The 13331-nt window shown below is 33.3% G+C and overlaps 1 protein-coding gene across 1 annotated transcript; it reads right to left on the bottom strand.

The window, feature by feature from the left end:
• Positions 1-27: 27 nt before the first annotated feature.
• On the bottom strand, positions 28-12982 carry LOC112503106 (integumentary mucin C.1-like; the record flags this gene model as incomplete). The annotated part of the gene is made up of 2 exons (XM_025107176.1): positions 12833-12982; positions 28-569 (listed from the first exon to the last, which is right to left on the bottom strand). Coding segments are annotated over exons 1-2 (692 nt in total), but the record flags the coding sequence as incomplete, so codon positions are not given.
• Between the last annotated feature and the right edge of the window lie 349 nt (positions 12983-13331).

The raw sequence follows: 13331 nt of genomic DNA, 5'->3' as shown, positions 1-13331 counted from the left end.
GCTACTGGCGGAGGGTAAAAGACAGACACAACAGCGCTTTCTGTGAGGGATGGCACGGCAGGTGGTGTAGGCACGGCTGAAGGCACAGAGATCGTCACGAACAGGTACGGACAGCAGCTGCGTGTCGTGCACGGGTACAGCAGCTGTGCAGGCGCGGCGCGAGGAGCACAGCAGCTACTGCTGCTACTGCGGGTGGCCTGAGGTGCTACGGAAGATGCAGGCAGCAACCTGCTGCTGCTGCTGCTGGTGATCAAGGCGCGCAGAAAAACGCAGGCGGCTCTGGCTACTGCTGTTGAGTGGTCTGAGACGAAGCAGAAAACGCAGTCCTGCTGTTGGTCTGAGAAGAAGCAGAAAACGCGGGTCAACCTCGCTCCCTTGCTGCTGCTGCTGCCTTGGCGAAGTTGGGGAAACAGCAAACGAACACAGGTAGCTTTGATGTTGCTGTTGCTGCTGTTGAGAAGGCTGGTCGAAGCTCCGGCAAATGGTGGTCCGTCCTCACTTCTCCAAATAGCCGGTTCCAAGCGGGTTAACTCCAATCCACCGCCAACGGAAGGGTTTTTCTCTTCTCTCTTAAGGTCCAAATCAAAATCCCTCTCTCAGCTCACCTCCCTCACATGTACCTAGACCCAAAATCTAAAATGGGAAGAAGAAACCACCAGGGGAAGAGTGCACCATCAAGCTATCAGGGTATGGTACCAAGGATGTAGGTAGACCCCCCCCCCCACTCTGCAGAAATCAAAAGGAGATCTCCCCAACAAATAAACAATAATAAAATTTATAAAAGACATATCCTTATCAAAGGAAGGCCTAATAGACCTACAAGATGAGGTAGGCTAAAAGAAGAAAAGAAAATAAATAAATAAATAAGTAAATAAATAAATAAGTAAATAAATAAATAAAAACTTAACATGGAATAGGGGAAGAATTTCGGGTGTTACACATATTCATTTAACATTCGGATCCCTTAGTACAAGAATCTATCATGACCAAATACAAGGTCCAAAAATTTGAAATACATAACTTGTACTAATCAACAAAACTACTCATTAAAAGCAACTCCTCATCCAAAATGCATATAAGAAAAACATTAAATCTTTTCTTTTCCCTTACCTTCTGTACCTCCTGCAATACACATTTTAAAATCACAAAACGAGGGTTAGACTGAAGAGTCTAGTGAGTTACCCTAATCATGTAATTGCAGGGTGAAGGATCACCAAAACCTTTATAAAACAGCTATTCACATATATAACAAATATATGAATACGCAAGAAGGTAATAACAATTCATTTTCCATATTCAAACTAACCTCGTAGCTATACAAAATTCCATACCTTTGAACCAATCAGGTTCCATTTAATACAATTTTAAACCTTTTCTTTATTAATTAAGGTTTAAACAAAAATTCAGGTCAAACCTGATGTTTCCTTCTCAATAACATCCAGACTATGATTTCCAATAAGAACCTTGATCCTAAATCCTTAAATCACAAAGAAATAAAGATTTCAGACCACGGTAATCTTAAAGGATATAATAGAAAATGTTATATAATACCACACACAGACAATGCCACCCTTATAACCAATGGACACCTCTCCTTGATATGCCACCCTTATATCAAATGRACACCTCTCCTTGATATGCCACCCTTATCACTTCATCAAAACATTTGTAAAATAATTCCGAATAGACCGCAGTCATTGGAATTGTTATCAGTCTGAAAACATTTAATAAAATAATAATAATTTCTTTCAAAAACACAAGACATCATCACAAATCCGGTCAACAATCATCCGGTTTAACACTTGGACCAAAGTCCACTTTGTCCGGATATCAAATCCGGTCAACACCACACGTGCTTTGGACGGTTTAACACATAAAGACAAAATTCATCTTTCTATCCGGATAACAAGTCCGGACAACATACCACCCCTTCTTTGAACGATTTATACTTAGAATAAATTCATATTTGAACGGATATCAAATCCGGACAACAGTCCGTTCAAGACTCATCCGGTTTAAGACTAAACCGCTCAACACTCAGCCGGTTTACCAACTCCGGACAACAAACCGCTCATGGCTTGTCCGGTTTAAACTAGTCCGGTCACTAAACCGTTTAAAGCTTGTCCGGTTTAAAACAATCCGGACAATAAACCGTCTAAGGTTTGTCCGGTTTAAATGCTTATCCGGTCACTCTTTGTTCGGATAAACACTTAGACAATAAAAATCATGGTTTCTTTCCAAATAAGAACAATACGAAACATGCAATTGAAACCAATAGAATCTTTATACAAAAAGGTTTAGAAACCACTCACCTTATAAAGCTTTTGAATCCAAAATGCTAGAAATCAACCCTTTTGAAACTTGACACTTGCAAATCAGCTTGAAATCACTCCCTTTAGCAAACCGGACAACACTTCTGAAAATCTCTCTCAATTCCTCTCAAAATAACAGGGATAACAAATGAAGAGGCTATGCCTTTTTTATACCTCCCAAATAGGGTAAGGCGGCGTAAACTGCCTTCCCTTTTTCCCACCTCATGCTTAACCCAATATGCACACTCACACATACATACATAGCACATGCATGCATCATATGAATATATATATATATATATATATACCATGTATTTCTAAATACATATATATATATATATATATATATAAATATATATTCAATTAATACCTAACTTCACATACTGGCATGTATCGACTTATCATGCAATCACGTAATCATTTAAATCAAATAATCACGTATCATTTACCTTGGGTAATAACCAGGATCTGGTTATCACATTAAGGTAGTGCTGGAACATGAAATTGATGGCAACTGAATTGGAGAGATGCAAATAATGTATTCAGAGATGCTGAACAGGTTAAGGAGGAAGAGGACATAGATGAATCTAGACAGTCTAATAATCAAAGTACAAGAATTCCAAAGTAATCCTTTGCTGATGTGAATTATCTAGACCTGCAAGTGATAAGGATTGACAACTGTGTATGTCAGATCTCCATTGCAGACTTTTCAAGGCTAAAGCTACAAGATCAGATGTTCTTACTTAATTTTTTACAAAAAGCAGACATCTCATAGGCTAAGCTGGAGAGTGAGGAGAACTATGAGAGTCTACATCATAAATCTAGGGTTATACGATCTATAAGTTGCTTTGGATCTAAAATTGCCAAGGATCAATGCTGAAAATCCTTTGAATGAAACCTTTGAGAACAACCTTCTTCTGGGTAAATTTGTATACCTGCAGCAGTGCCAATACTACTTCAAGACTTCTATAGAGAAGTATGTACTCAAGATTACAAGGCTTCCTCTATTTACATATGAAGTGCTCACTCAATTTCTTGAAGAAATGAAGAAAGCTACTTCTATACAAGAGGATGTGAAAGAGAAATTTGTTGAAGAGATAAAGGAAAGATTAAATCTCAGACAGTTAGTTAGAGATTGTATAAATCTGGTGATAAAGGAGGAGAATCCCAAGAAAGCTCTGGAAAATGATGTCCTCTTGCCTTCTAAATATTACATATCTCCAACTCTGAAGAAGCATGTTCCACAACCAAAGCAAAAAGAAAAAGAGGTGATGAAAGTGGATCTGAATGAATGGTTAACTGAATTCACATTCTTGAACCTATTCATGTTAGAAAGGGAATTCAACATTAAAACCTTTGTGGATTCCTTCACAAGGAAGTTTGCAGGTTTCAACCACCCAAAAAAAGATCTCAAGTGATTAAGCGAGGACAGGTCTCATGGTCAATCCCTCCCCTACGACACAAAAACAAGCGAGTAGAACTTATAACAGCCCACCCGTTTCAAAAGATAGTACCAATCATTCATAGACATAATAGGCAAGTTGAAAAGAGATGTCTATTCAGAATTAGCCATTACAAAGCTAGTGGATATCAAACAGATAACTTGGAGGAGCATAGTGTACCAAGTCTTTGCTGTTGAGAGGGAAGACAAAAGAATTTATGAGTTCTCTGAAGCTGACTTTCAAAACATCCATCTTGCCAACCTCCTTCAACTTTACTACAAGTTAGCTCCATTTGAGGAAAAGGTTGCAAAATTCAGATATGGACTGGCAACTATCATCCATGGTATTCTCATAGCTACACTATGGGGTGGTATGGTAGATTTTCAAATAGCTTTGACTCTAAAGAGGAACAAAGTACATTTGTTGCATCCAGACACAAGTCTTAGAGAATTGGCAAGCTATCATATAGGAACAGTTGTATTTGATCCCCCTGGCTACATATGCAAGAATCTACAAGAGAAGTTCTTATTCAGAGTGTATGATATACACAAGTACACGTCAGGTACTTTAATTCAGATTCACAAGTCCCTAAAGAAAAAACTTTGTAACATATCATTTCAAAAGAAGAATGGCCAAAGCTAAAAGAGCTAATCAAGTGGATGAGAATGGAGATAGATTCTCAACTCACTTATAGAAGAATTATCGTTGAGAATTTCATTTCCATTCTTAAAGATAGAAGTATTGAGATTTGAAGCAAAAGGGGAGATTGAAAGTATAGAAGATTGCTTGCTAAGTATAGAAGTCTACAAAGTTGATTTCCAGATATCTGAACTGAAGGAAGTGCTAAATCGACTAAGTCTAAGTCTCAAAGACTTACCTTCAGATCTCTGAACTTGAAGACTTCAGAGTTCGGGTTAAAGCTTCTCAAGGCATACAAGTGCAAGTCTGAAAAGATATTCTTCAGAGTTATTTCAAGAGAAGACCCAAAGAGCGCACAAATGTCAAAACAGAAGACGAAGTCTGAAGACCTTGAATTCAGAGTTATTCTAACTCTGAACGAGAGGTTGATGCTGATCCCATATCTTGTTATTAGTGATAGATATTATCTTTCCTAGTTTATGGGATTTGGTTTCATTATGTAGTTTATCTTATTCTTTATATAGATAGGTTTACTATTATTTCAATAATGTTGTTAATGATTGATTCATTATCCATTCCAGTATTGTAAGCACATTGCTCTGCATTCTTCATATTCAATGACAGATCAAAACCTTTGACTGCTAAAACTCTTTGTTCTTACTTTTTTTTCTTAATATTCTTGATATACGGACACTTTCAAAGATGACTCTTTCCAATTTCTCGATACTTGAATCCGACGTCTAATGACAAATGTCATGCACACTGATTAGTTTCTCGATTACATAGAATATTTGTTGCAATATTTGTGCTAGAATGAAAAGAAAAACAAAATAAAATCAAGATCCACCCGTCACACACAATAATAATGTGTATAAATATATCATATGTTATTCTTGAGAACTTAATACAAATTTAAAGGTCTCATTTGATTTGTAAGATTCCTATGGAATATGAAAATTTTGGAAAGACCAATTATATTGACCAAATTTAATTCAACTGTTTGGTTTGTACTTTGAATGAAATTGAATTTTATAGATTCCATTGTTCATAGGTTTAATCATTCCATTGCATATGTGATGACATTAAAATTAATTCCTACCTATTTTTCAAAAAGCCTAGCCTACCATATATGCTTGCTCATTGCCACATCGTGATCACCATCAATTAATATTATCATTAATTTATCATCATGTTATATTTATAATTGAAGAAAAAAAGTACGAAAAAATAATAAAAAAATATCTAATAATTTATTATTATTTATTTCAATTTCAAAATTACATTAAGACAACCAAACATTCAAATTAGGTAATGAATGGAAATGATAATCATTGATCATGCTTGGTTCAAATTAGGAAATGGAAATGAAATTGAAAGTGGTGTTTGGTTTCAGATTTTTAATCAATCATTATAACAGATCTCGGTAAAAATCATTACTCCCTAATTTGGGAGGAATAGAAACTCTTTATCCAATTCTACCTCTCACCCCTCTCAAGCATCACCGACTTACCCTCTTCTTCCAGTCTCCATGGCAACAACACAATCTGCTTCTGCAATAACATTACTGGCGGTCAACAGATCTACGAGTTCCTTCTTCATCCCTTGTGAACCCTAGCCCCTGCCTTAGGATAGCACCTCCAAACACATATTTGTTCGAGAGATGAAATTACCTTCGTTTTGATTTTCGTTTTTAGAGATAAAATAGGATATTAAGATGATTTCGATTTTGTTTTGAAGATGAAATAAGATGGAGATGTGTTAGAGATATGTTGGATATGCTTGTTGTGATGTTGGAGAAGTGATGGAGATGGTTGCCGTTATTGAGAATTGGAGATGAAGAACCAAATACCAACGTTCCTAAAAATCTTGGCATAATCTTGGCGGGGTTCCGTCCCCTTTACCCTAAAAATCTTGGCATAATCGAAAAACCCAAAATACCGAGATGTCTTTTGGGCATGAATTTGTGATTTAAACTTACCACCCACCCACCCACCACAAATTTAGGAGTTAAAAAAAATACAAGTATTTATGATAAATATATTACGGAAAAATGCATTCAACTAAACAGGGTCGTCCTTGAGGGAGGCGACATGGGCGCATGCTCCGGACCCAAAAATATCAGGGCCCCAAATTTTCCCTTTAAAATACAATAGTAGTCTAAAAGAATTTAGGGGTTGTTTGTTTACCTCTTAATAGTTTCATTAAGAGGCAACATCTGAATCGTTAAGAGATGAATCTTGTTTGGCTAAAAAAAGTCTACATCTTAATGATTCTAAAACCCTCTGAATGATTTTGTATCATGGATCTCCCTTAATCATTAAGAGCCCTAAATTTATTGTACACAATTACCAAAAAATTATATTTCATTTTGTACTATATCATGAGAGTCTCTTTATCATTCTGATCACTTAATCATTCTACACCAAACCATTCAGCAATTGCCAAACAGCCCCTTAATAAATTAAAGAAACCCAAAAAGTTGTAGCATATAACATGAGGCAAAAGGAATTTAGGTGATAATAAGGGATAAAAAAATATATCAACTAATTACATTAGAGAATAAAAAAAATTTAATTAATCATGCATTATATGCTATTGTTTCTTGCCACTCTATTTTTTTTTTATCTCCAACAAGGTCCAATGATATTGGTTATTGCTATCTCTATACGCTTGACTGTTTTCGTGCTTCAACAATTCAACGTTAAGATCATGTGCCAACTATTGTTATATATTTTTATCAATTTATGCTTCTATTGACTATTGCTATTTGGTTATGATGTTCTAATTGTGTTTGTTGACTATTGTTATCTATTTTTGCTTCTATATAAAATATTTTACTATTGTTTGACAATCAATCTATTGTTCTTATAATTTGTGATGTGTTTCATGGTTTTGTGATTACTTTTTTTTTCTACCAGATGTATTTAGTAATGTCTCTTATATATGTCATGTTACATAAACTTTTAATCTTAACATCTTATTTTATTTGAGCAAAAAAAGAAGGAAAGTAGAATTTAAATATTTTCATCAATTGTTTGACTTATATATCTTTCATTGGGATTCTACCACAACACAAAATTTTATTTTAAGTGCTCAAACAATCATTTGTTGAGCTTGTATATTATATGTTTAATTCATTATTTATTTTTATTGGTTCTCAATAGATAATCTTTTCTTTCATATTCTTAGTGATCCTTATTTGTCTAGTTGACAAAGAAAACCTGATAATCTTTTTTATTATTGATCTCTTATTGACGCTCATGATTACTTCATTCACACGAATTCTCTTTTTATATCAAAATAACACATATTTCTTGTTATCAACTAAAAATATTCTGACTTTTTATAAAAAATTACCAACCATAGTTTTTATACTTTTGGCTTCAAATTACCTAATAAGAAGTACGTAAATTTAAGTACTCTCTTATATATCTATAATAAAGATAAATATGATTTTTTTCCTTAATAAATTATTAGCATTTCTTGTACTCAATTTTATACTAATGAAAAACATTTATTGAATTTATTTTCGTACTTACTGAGGGTCACTACAAGATAAGTGAACTTTGGCTATGCACCTTGTAACGATAACATGTTTCCGATACAAGTTATAATGACAACATGTTATATACTGTTTCTGATCATAAATGGACTTTTAGTGACGACAAAAGTCATTGCTAAAAACCTTATTTCTTACAGTGGGCCTTGTTTTTATGTTCGTCCAGAGCCCATAAAATGTCAGGAAAGGGCCTGCAACTAAAATAGTCTTAAAATTTTCTATTTGTGTTCATTTGATCGGTAATCCACTGATCTTATAACATTTGATTAAGTGGATGTCCTTTTAATGAAATAGACGATAAGTTTAATCCACATCATCAAATATTACAAGATTAGCAAGTTACCTGTCAAAATAAAAACTTTAAAAACTTGTTATATTAAATAAAAGAATTTAAACTTATGCTAAATCAACTCAAGGAAAATTTTATTTGTTATAGTAAATAAAAACTAACACAAATTTCTTAAACTTGGAATAATTTGATTTAAGAGTCTCCACAAGTATTTGTTTGGTCAAATTTATAATTTTATGTTTGTTTTGAACATGTATTAACAAACACCTAACCCTCAAAATAAATAATGACAATACAACTTCTGAATCATCAATTACAAATCCTATAAATCAATCTCATTCATTCATTTTCTTGATCAATAGTCATGATTAAAATATGTTATATTAGGAAAGTAAAAAAAGTTTAATATTTAATCAAGAAAGGACAAAATTGACAAACCATTTTTAACTTCCAGCCATATTGTTTGATCCTTTCCCATTTTCAAATAATTTTATATTGGAAACTGAATAATTTTATTTCAACAGTGAAACTGGTATCATGACTAAAACGTTTCAGAAATTAAATAAAATGACTTCATTTATGAAATTGAGTTCATGTTCAATATTCAAAAAAAGAATTACCTTCAGATTCATCTTTATTTAACAAACATTATTGGATTTGACAAATATTTCATTAGTGAGACCGGTTTTATGAATGAATTTTTTTTGCAAAATAAATAATACGATTTCATTAGTGAAAATTGGTTTCATCAATTAAACATTTTTGAAATTGTATCTCATTTTGTCGTTAGTGAAATTTGTTTAATTGTTCGTCTGTATAATAAAATTTGAGACAGATACGGTTTAGTCAATAGAACATTTTGCAAAAAACTGAATAACATGTTTTCGTTAATGAAATTTGTTTCATCATCGAAATTGGTTTCATGGACTACACAATTCCAAAAATCGAATGACATTGTTTCAGTAGTGAAAATTATTGAAATGTTTCCTAACCAAAATGGAATACGTTTCATGGTTTCTAATCAAGATAAACTCAGTTTTACATATGAAACTAAATATTGTTTAGTCAATGAAACACTTCAAGAATTGAATAATAATATTTCATTCATTTTTAAATTTGTTTCATGCTTCCTAACCAAAAAGGAATCAGTTTCATGGTTTACAGCCAAGATGAAATTGGTTTTATTAATGAAACCAAATATGATTTAGTCAACGAAACATTTCAATACCTGAATACTATGTATTATTTCATTAATGAAAGTAGTTTCATGGTTCCTAACCAAAATGAAATTAGTTTCATTTTTGAAACATTTTGAAAACTGTATAATATGGTTTCATTAATGACATTTGTTTTACGAATGAAAACAAAACAATTAAACACACATTCAAGGTGACTTTTGTCTCCATAGTGCTTTTCATTCATCCTTCCATACCAAACCCACATTCAAACACACATTATTTGAACCTTGTGAAAAATGTGATTTTTGTCTCTGTTTGTCGATTCAAAATGACTCCCTTAATTATGATCAACTTTTAGTTTATTATTGTTTGCCCCTTAAAACAATCATATCAGAAGAAAAATATCACATTTCTAATACTTATTAGCTGAGACCTATTGTTTTGGGCCACGTTTTAGTAATAGTTGAAAGGAAAAAAGGGACAACGGTAGCAAGTTTTCACCCGTGGCAGCCATGAACAAAAGTCACAACAACAGTGTTTCTAGAAGTTGTGAGTTTGAGGGCAAGAATTGTCAAGTAAGGTATGAGTTATCTTTTACTTTTCATATAAAAAGAACCGTGAAGGCATTAAGTCATGATTAAGTTTTATGAGATATAAGATTTAATTTGTAAATTCATTTCACCTATAGATAAGTTTTATATTAACCACTGAACTCAGTCATACTAGGAGATGATGACTATATACTGTTAAGACAACTTATTTCACTACATATATATAAAGACAAGCTTTATTTCAAATAAATGGTAATTGAAGTTTATTTGTGAACTTTAATATACATAATTAGGATTAACGATCATTTTTTACCATTAATATCATGATCTTCTATAGGTTTTTATTCGTGAAAAACATTGAATCAGAATTTTTGATCTGATATGTAAAATAAATTGATTGTTGAATGTAAGAAGCTGTGGTATAATATTCATTTTTTTATGTCCCCATTAATAAAGAAACTTTAATAATAATAATTTTGATTAACCTGGATATTCAACCCGCGAGCCGACTAATCCTGGGCGACCATCTGCTTAGCAGATATAGCCCAAAGTCACCGCATTTGAACCTCCATGGTCACAAGAAGATTTTTATTCTTCCTTGGATTTGAACCTGAGACCTCCTGGTACTTTTGATCTTTGAAGCCAAGCTCCATGGCCACAATTGGATTTTTATTCTTCCTTGGATTTGAACCTGAGACCTCCTGATACTTTTGATCTTTGAAGTCAAGCTCAAACCAATTAAACACCACCCTTGTGGTTAAGAGTATATACTGAAACAAATGGTTAAGTTCATAATATTAATATTTATCATAAAATGAAACATTTTTGCAACCCTATTATAAGCTAAATTGGGAATAATAGTTTTGACCCGACATCAAATTCTATCAAAATGAATATTGTATTTGAATTTACAACATGCTTCATTTATACCAAAAAAAAAATCCAATTTATAAAAACAATTAGTGATGATCTTTTTAATAACCATTTGTTTTTCCTTTCTTATGTTATTAACTATTCGTTTTCATTATTTATTATAATTAATCATTCGCTTTTATTGCAATTTATGTAAATTAACAATTTGTTTTCCTTTCTTTATTTTAATTAATTATTCATTTTCATTTATTTAAACACTAGTGATTCTTTTGTTTTATTGTTGGTTATGTTACTGTCTTTTTAACTTTTTTGTCATACAATAAACCACCTCTCGATTTCTCATTCTAACACATTTTCTCTCAATAAATTTGTCTTATCAATTTTTGTTTATGGTTAAGTTACTTGGTATCGTATTGACTTTATGATTTTCTTTTATGTTGTTCTTTTTTTTGTAGTAAGTGACACAATAAAAAATAAGCTATCTAAATGAACTCTAAGGGGCTGTTTATCAAACACTTGTCCAGTAAGTGCTTACCGGTAAAATCTAACACTATTATGTACTTACCGGGTAAGATTTTAGTCCACCAAAACGACGTTGTACACAACAATTTACCCGGTAAGCGCTTACCGTGGTAAGAGTCATCGCCTCACTTACCGGGTAAGACTCTTGATCCTTGTCTCGTTCTTACCGGGTAAGATTATTGGTCCTTACTATATTCATCCGGTGAGGTAATGTTACTTGGTAAGCGCTTACCCAGGTAAACGTTTGGTAAACGGCCCCTAAATATGTCGAAGAATATGAAAGCTTTATCATCAAAACACACATATTATTATTATTATTACATGTAAGTCTTTCATTTGAGTACTCCTTCAATTTCAATGTATTCTTGATTTTATCTATTTTGTAATTTTTATTCTTATCTTAATTATGATTTTTATGTTTTTTTTTATTTCAGGAGTGTAACCCACAATGCTAAAAGGACATTTGAGTATTGTTTATTTTGATATTACATTGTTACTCGTGAATGGACAGTAGATCTTAGTTTTTTTATATTCGCTTCTTGATTATCAATCTATGTTTTTAGTGTTTCATTTGAAAAATCAAAGTTTTACGAGAATGTAAATCAGTTGATATTCTTTGGAATTCGTTTTTTTACCTTTAATGATTTTGAATCACGTTCAAAACTGGATTGATTTCATTTTGTGATTTACTTTTTTGCTTCATACAACTTAACAGTTCTAATATTGTTTTGCTTCAATCTTTAGATTAATACCTGTAAAAAAATGTATCAAAAACAATGATTTAGAAGATGAACCTGATGAATCACCTTTTACACAGGAAAAGTGAAAAAACTAAAACTATTTGACAATCTATGTAATCGTGGTCACGTGATACATGCATCAATGCAAATTCTTATCCAAATTGCCAAAAAGGTAAAAGTCAATGAAATGTTAGATGAAAGATAATAAAATATTGGAAGCAAGGAAATCACTGAATAAACCAAAAAAGTGGTAGATTCTTGATAAAAATCTTAGAATATAAAAACTTCTACGTCTTTTTTTATAAAAAAAAAAAGTAATAATGTTGATAAATATAAACATTTTATTACATTTAATCATGTGTTGTCGTTTTCCTAACAGATGATTATAATTTTACACTACAAGATAAATAACCTTTAGGGTGCGTTTGGTGCGCAGACAGGACTGGACTGGACTGGACAGGACAGGACGGGACAGGACAGGACAGGACAGCTGTTCAGCGTTTGGTAAGACAGGACAGGACAGGATAGAACTGGTTAAAATGACCAATTTACCCCCAGTAGCTGTTTAGTGTTTTTTCACTACGAAATGCATTCTAGTAACACTGGTCCTACTACCACTACAGCCCTAATAATTCATCAACAACAACAACAACAACATTCAGCAATCATAATCAATGTAAACTCTCGAAATAAATCATAATACTTCATTAAAATCCCTAATAAGTACTTCAATCGGAGAAGCAGCGGCGGCGGCCATCGGAGAAGCAGCGGCGGCGGCCATCGGAGAAGCAGCGGCGGCGGCCATCGGAGAAGCAGCGGCGGCGGCCATCGGAGAAGCAGCGGCGGCGGCCATCGGAGAAGCAGCAGCGGCGGCCATCGGAAGTCGCCGTCACCGGTCGCCGGTTGAGCGGTGGAAGCGATGGAGGAGAGGAGAGTGAAGGGGAAGAAGGAAGGTATGCGTATGAGGTTTTTGAGGGTAAAGTGGTAAAAAGTTTCTTGTTCTACTTAGTTCCATGGGTAAAGGGTGGACAACCTTGTCCCACCCTTGTTCTAGTTTGTTCTAGTTAGTCCCACATAAAACCACACCAAACATAGGACAATTGTGTTCTGTCCTGTCCTGTCCCACCCTGTCCAACGTACCAAACGCACCCTTAGAGAAGGTTTTCTTTTGTACTTAAAATTCTTAAAAGCTTCTTTAAAGGTTTTAGAGAACCTTTTCATTTTCG

This window comes from Cynara cardunculus, unplaced genomic scaffold (genome assembly GCF_001531365.2).
Source record: "Cynara cardunculus var. scolymus isolate 2C unplaced genomic scaffold, CcrdV1 Un_Scaffold_2526, whole genome shotgun sequence".
NCBI lineage: Eukaryota > Viridiplantae > Streptophyta > Magnoliopsida > Asterales > Asteraceae > Cynara > Cynara cardunculus.
The sequence above is the reverse complement of the archived record's forward strand: the minus strand, read 5'-3'. Positions and strand labels throughout refer to the sequence as shown.